At 37.3% G+C, this 6,475-nt stretch overlaps 1 protein-coding gene across 7 annotated transcripts; it reads right to left on the reverse strand.

The window, feature by feature from the left end:
- Positions 1–1,094: 1,094 nt before the first annotated feature.
- On the reverse strand, positions 1,095–5,949 carry LOC131300994 (uncharacterized). Of its 7 annotated transcripts, none has more exons than XR_009191136.1 (6): positions 5,607–5,949; positions 3,696–3,758; positions 3,096–3,602; positions 1,971–2,117; positions 1,648–1,862; positions 1,332–1,496 (listed from the first exon to the last, which is right to left on the reverse strand). XR_009191136.1 is itself a non-coding variant. In XM_058327082.1 (5 exons), exons 1-5 carry the CDS (start codon positions 5,712–5,714, stop codon positions 1,404–1,406), a joined length of 906 nt encoding a protein of 301 aa, XP_058183065.1. In that variant the 5' UTR covers positions 5,715–5,947; the 3' UTR covers positions 1,095–1,403. The 7 variants fall into 7 exon arrangements, 4 of the variants coding, with proteins under 4 accessions (XP_058183065.1, XP_058183064.1, XP_058183067.1 ...); XR_009191135.1 differs by having other exon boundaries at positions 1,621–1,862; XR_009191137.1 differs by having other exon boundaries at positions 1,621–1,862; positions 1,971–2,155.
- Positions 5,950–6,475: the final 526 nt, after the last annotated feature.

Below are 6,475 nucleotides of genomic sequence, written 5' to 3' on the forward strand. Positions count from 1 at the left end.
CCTAGATGCATCTTTCCATCCCCTCCAGGTCAGCAAATCAACTAATTTACCAGAACAATGGACGGCCGGAGTATACCTGAGTCGCCGGAAAATGACCGGAAAAACTTGAACTTTGCCGGAATCTGCAAATCTTGAATCTGGAGGTGAGGAAGCAGGAGATGAGGGGGTCCGTGAGGTGGATGACGCCGGCGGGAGTTGGGGTCGAATCTGGAGGTGATTTCCGATCGGGATGCAAGGGTTTGGATGAGGGTTTGGATCGGCAAGGGATGGATGATCGAGAGAGAGAGAGAGAGAGAGAGTGTGTGTGTGTGTGTGTGTGTGTGCGGGGGGCGCTGGAGTGATTTGGGTTTTCGATCAAAACCCCTTGTTTCTACGTTTCTTCTCAGACTGTGAGAGAGAGAGAGAGAATAGGGATGAAAAGGCATCGGGGGTGGGCCGAGCTGCCGGTTGGAGTTTTTTTTTTTTTTTTTAAATCTTAATTGAAGTGGATGAGAAGTAAAAAAAATTGGGACGGAAGTAATTTTTTTTTTTTGCAGAATTAAATTTTTTTTTTAAGTCCTCAATTATCAGATACCAAAATTATTTTTCAACAGTATTTTAATTAGGGTTAAGAAAGTTGGAGAAAATTAAGGACGAGGAAAATTTAGTTAATTATCCATCCTTTTTTTACATCTCACAATTGGAGAGGGGTGAGTTCTATTTTACATCCAACTAACTTTTAACCACTTTTTTCATCTAAAATAACTATCCATCCGGCTCCAAAATAAACATTAACAATAGGAAGGCGTAACAAAAAACTCAAAAGCCAAAAAAAAACCCCAACGGAGAGCATAACATTTACTAAGTTCGACTTATGAGCCCGTTCTGACCCCCCCACCCAAAAAAAAAAAAAGAGGCTTATGAGCCCAGCCCGTACCTCAATAAAATCCAACCTTGAGGAAAAGAATAACACTCTTGTGTGCTCTAATTTGTGTGTCTGAGAAAGAAACTGATCATTTGACAGCTTCAACTGCATTAGCACTGCTTGCAGTTATGAAAGCCTCCTCAATTCTTCCATGCATTATCTTCATAGAACATAGGAGTGATACATAGTATATTGCTACCAGGATTTCATTACATAAAATATGAACAAGTACAACTATCAGACTTACTTTACAACCCCAGTTGGATATCTTATATCTACAGAGATTATTACATTACGCCAATGTAAGAGACCTACTCATTTGCAGATGTTGGGGTTTCGTCTTATTGAGCGTAACCAGTTTTAAGCTGCTAATGAGTCCATGCCAAGGCTTACAAATTACTACTTCTAATCTCCTTCATTACTTGCATTTGTTCTTCTTCATCTATAGCTCTACTTCCTTTCTACATTTCCTCATTTTTTTACTCGTAGAGTCGGGAAGTCATTCCTTCTTCGGAAAATCAGATTCTTCTGTCTTTGCAAATCTTCCGCGAATCCTTGGTTGACTGTCCGCCAAAGCCTTCCTGCAAGCATACTGAAAGTAACACCCAAAATTAGCATATGTAGGACAGGAATCGACAGAATTACTAACAAATGACAAAGGATGCGTAAATAGTTAAGCAAGATTGATGTAATTCATTATTACGTAATTCATACACCTTCTTAATGGTTACAGTAGTGGACACCTTAAGGAAGTTAGGTAATGGAGAAAATATAACCCAATTCTGGAATGTGATTTTGAAGGGATTCACAGCCAAAGTAGTTGGACAACGTCTGACTTAATCGACATCCCAAGGTTCCATTTCATGTTCGATTGTTCAATGCTGCCGGGAATCATCTAACAACCCTAAAGCACTTATGCAGACTTTGGGAAGAGGGTGCAAAATGATTTCTGATAGAGCTGTCAAAAGATGGAGGTGTCAACATGATGACATCGTAGATGAGGGGCAAAATATGCATGTAATGAAACCATGGGGAAAGAAAAAAAAAACCTCATTATAAGAACTACCTTGATTTTCCGGCCAAAGTTCCTCTTTGTCTTCTTGTTCCTATATCTGGAAAGCTTTTGCCTGCGGTCTTCAGTGGTAGAATTTCCAATAAGTGGAGGCAGCCCATGGGAAGAATGGATGAGGCTCACATTGCCATTACCAAGAGTCTGTCATAAAAACTCAGTATCAATGACCCAGCCCCATCCTGTCGAAATGGCCAGAAACATCTATACATTTCTCAGTTTGTAGACTTTGTCACAAAACCAATACATGCTCAGGGCTCAATAAACAAAATAAATTCAAGCGGCTGGTGGGACACACCAGATGCAAAGGGAGACAAATGAAACCAAGAAAAAAATAAAAGTGATTTTAAGTTAAAAGCAACATTCTCTTTGACTTTCATGATCCATAGGTCTCACACATGGTATCCAATTTATTCCTCAACTTAATATCTAGGATTTTTTTTCCCGGACCAGCTGACTAAATATCTCGAATAAATCCTAAACGTTTGCAACCTATCTTATGTAGATTTGGCTTTGAGTATTAGCTGCTTGGGTGTCTGAGTGTTAAGAGATTCCCTGAAATCTGAGGACATTGGGATACTTGTCCAAAAGTTAGGAATCAATACAGGATGGTAATGATAGATACAGGGACACCTCATGAACGCCAATTTGTATCATATAATTACATTATTCTCAGCTAAATATGGTACAGAATATTTAGAAAGGTACTTGAAATCTAATGGGAGTGGAGCAAACTAAAGAATTACAATGTCCATGTGAAAAGTTAAATTTATTTTTCCAGTTAATTAATGTATATCATCTTTTTCCTCGAAATATCGTGAAAAATAAATGGATCCTAGCGTCTAAATTGCATAGAATGTCGGCCACATCCCCACAACCTCACCCGTCAAGTGTCCAACATGTTTACTTGCATATATATACACACACACACACACAAAAAACTTCTTATAAGGGCGCCCTTACCGTATTAAAGTGAGGACGCCCCTTTCCCGATCAATTTATGATGATCCGAGCCGCTCAATATGTTCAGAACGTGATTTTAAGGATACCCGCGAGAAATCAACAAAAATAACACGAGGAATGGAAAGAGATAGGAACCACTACAATAAAACTAAACTGGACCTTTATGTCGCCTTCACTAAATGCCCTTCGCATCCCATAAACAGCATCCAGGTCTATTCCAGGAAAATCCAGAAAATTTGGCCTCATTGGAGCCCCATGCATCCAATCCATTGAGCTTAAACATTCCAAACTTAGACTCTTTTGAAAAGACTCTTCAGTAAAAAAATTGCCATCTGAAATCAAGTTTTCCTCTGTCCCTACAACAGGAATCTTTATATCCATTATATCGGATAGCGTTGATTCAATAGCTTCTTTTGCCAATATATCCTTCTTGCATTCATAGAAAACCTCGCTCATAAGTTGCTCAGTTTGAATTGATTCAGTGTCCGCAACTTTGAGTGTTTGCGGGGTTATGACATCTTCCCCACAAGAGATCATTGAAATGGCAGCTGTCATGGGATCAAGACCCACATCTGGTTCTTCGATTATTGGTTCCGGAGCCTTGAATAGATCTCCTTCTCCCCCCAAGTCATACTCTGATATGGTGGATGTCTGAACCAGGTTGCCCTGCATTGGAAGAGGATTAAAAACAATGAAATCCCAAGACAAGGGCCAAGGCCTATAAGATTTGCAATATTATTACTGTGTAGAAAAATTCACCGTTGGATGCCGAAATGAAACAGAATTCATTGAGTATATAGTTGAAGCAGCTTGATCATAATACTGGCAATAGCTCAAAGCTGATTTGTATGAGAAATATTACGTAGAGCTGCTCTTAAACAGTATATCAATTCTGGATAACCAACTTGCTTTTAAAGACCAAATTTCTTATGTCAACAACTGCTTGTCGTCAAATTTCGTAGAGTAAAAGATAACATGAAAAACAAGTGGACTGCTTTAACTAGTCTGATTGATTGGATACTTTCATGATCAAATTGTCCACAAGTTCAAAAATTAGCATAGAATCAAATGACTTGAACCATCAAATCATCCTGGTGTTCTACCAAAGAACAAATTTTTAGGTTGGAACCACAGACTATAGTTTCTTTCGTTAGTTGCGAGAAACATGCATAATGCATCAATAAGGTGCTAAAATAGTTTGAAGAGGAGTCCATTAACAAATTGCGGTAAATCTGGACTTTGCAAATCAGAAACATGGACCAACTGGAGAAATTTCTAGGTGTAATCGTTGGGAAGTTATACACAACTCCCAAGCAAGAATATTCTCAAGGTTGGGACATATTATCAAACATCACAGTTACTGGGATTTCAGCATAGGACCGGGGAAAGTTAGTCGGGTAGAAAAATTAGCTATGTTCCAACAAGTTCAGAACAAAATTTACAATTAAAGTACAAAAAAATGGCCATTGAATATTCCCCATTGATGAAGCTAAATATTGGTGAGGTTTCACTGAGTTAACAAATTATCCAATTCGGGCCACTAAACTGGAGAAACAGAATCAAACGGAAGGGTTTCTGTACACGAATTTACAAACAACTGGAAAAATCCATGTTTCATGTCCTCAGAATTTGCTCACTAATAAAAAGACAATTCAGCTGCCTGTAATACCCTCCAAGCAACAAAAATGGTAGCGCTAAAAATACTCTAAACAGAATATCTAATAATTTAGTTAGAAGATGCCCCAAAGAACCACCCATTTTCACCATAGAAAGACCATGAGACCGACCGAAAGTTCTCAGAAGAGTACTCACCTATTTATGAACTAATTTATTTGGCACCAATGCACAACACATAAAACAACAAAAAAAAGATGAGGTAAAGTTAGCTTTTTGCTTTTTCTATAACTTTTGTCTCCTTTAATTAGTGCGGTGCAAAGCGAACCATTGAACAAGTTGACATCAAACATTGAAAAAGGAGAATCAGAGTTGAAAATGGAAAAACTAACCGAGTACTTAACTAGAATAATAGGGAGGATATCGGACCAAAATATCTGGGTGTTTTTTTGGGAGGGAAGTAAAAAAGAAGAGGCAAAATATCTGGTTATCTTTTTCTCCTCATTGTTGACCCCAATTATATGGACAACGAAGGTGTTTGTTGCGCCTTTTGAGCAGTAGTAATTCATGGTACTATTTTTTGAAGGTTGAAAGTTGAGTCAAATTGTTTTACACGGATTAATTTTGGTTTGTGAGCCAAAAATAACTTTAAAAGCTGATTTTTTTATTTTTTATTTTTTCAAAAGCTTCATTGCACGTTATTTTGTTTGCCTTTTTCTTTTCAATAAATTGGGAATAAAATCATCAAAGTACTATAAGCTGTTGGGGATATTCTTAAATCAAGTTCTAATTTTTCCTCTTTTGTTCCTGATTTTTCTCAGTAACCAAACAGGTACCCACAAAGATTATAGTCAAAAATACCTTCAAAAGATTGAATTTTTCTACCAATAGTCAATTCATAATCCGAAACCCTAACACTAGAGCAAATTACACTGAAATCGAAACTCAAACGCTGGAATTAAAACTCATCAAACAAACGTCAGGCAACCAAATCAACAGAAACAGACGGAACAGCAGACTTAGAGAGAGATTGGAGAGAGGGAAGAGTTATCTGACCATAGGAATTACATTGGATTTGTGAGAGCGACAGAAGTCTTCAAGTTGCAGTACTTCTTGAGAGAAGTTCTGGAAGTACGGGAACACTAGGTCGGTTTCAGCATACATTCCTCTTCTTTGATCCTTCTCTTCTCTCTCTCTCTCTCTCTAAAAAAAGCACACCAAGTTGAAGCAGGAGAGCTTCAGTGGATGGAGGAGAAGCCCCTTTTAAAGCTAGAGAAACAGAGCAAGAGACTGAACTGGAGCACAGTCAAGCGTAAATGGAGAGGTGAGAGAGAAAGGGAGAAGAAGTAGTGGGGAGAGAGAAGAATCTACTCCTACTTTGGTTAGTTCCCGGTGGTTTTCATTCCATTTTTATATGTGAGATGGCGGTGAAAAATCCCACTATTTTACAACCATCTTTTTTAGTCTTACCGTGTATTTATTGTTGATCTGAATCGGTTATTTTGTAAATTCCACGTAGTAATGTGTTCATGTAAAAAATAAACTTGATCAGACATTGATAGGAGTATCAAAAATTGATTTTTTTAATTATAAAATAGATAGTTTATTTTTATTATTATTGACAAAAATTAGATGTCCATTTTATAAACCAAAATTCAAATTTTGATATATCTATCGACTTTCGATTAAATTGATTTTTTGCATTGCAATACTATATTACATGTCTTAAAATATTAACGGTTCAAATTATAACAATAGATACTCAATGAAATCCATAATAGACTGAAAAAAATAAAGTTTTACAACGACAATAGATGGAATTTATTGTCTTTTAGATATTCTTGTAAATTTACACACACCCGCGTGGTGGTTGAAAAGGAAAGACTCCTGATAATGGCATCTCCTGCTTTCTTAAATCCAGTTTG

Source organism: Rhododendron vialii, chromosome 9a, assembly GCF_030253575.1.
Source record: "Rhododendron vialii isolate Sample 1 chromosome 9a, ASM3025357v1".
In the NCBI taxonomy this organism is placed as follows: domain Eukaryota; kingdom Viridiplantae; phylum Streptophyta; class Magnoliopsida; order Ericales; family Ericaceae; genus Rhododendron; species Rhododendron vialii.

Excerpts from the sequence above, each read along its gene's own strand:
- LOC131300994 (XM_058327081.1), bottom strand. The coding sequence starts at position 5,714 with ATGTATGCTGAAACCGACCTAGTGTTCCCGTACTTCCAGAACTTCTCT. Across the intron at positions 3,759-5,606 it reads AATCCAATGTAATTCCTATG|TATTATGATCAAGCTGCTTC; the intron begins GTCAGATAACTC and ends AGCTATTGCCAG. Across the intron at positions 2,118-3,095 it reads TTAGTGAAGGCGACATAAAG|ACTCTTGGTAATGGCAATGT; the intron begins GTCCAGTTTAGT and ends TTTTTATGACAG.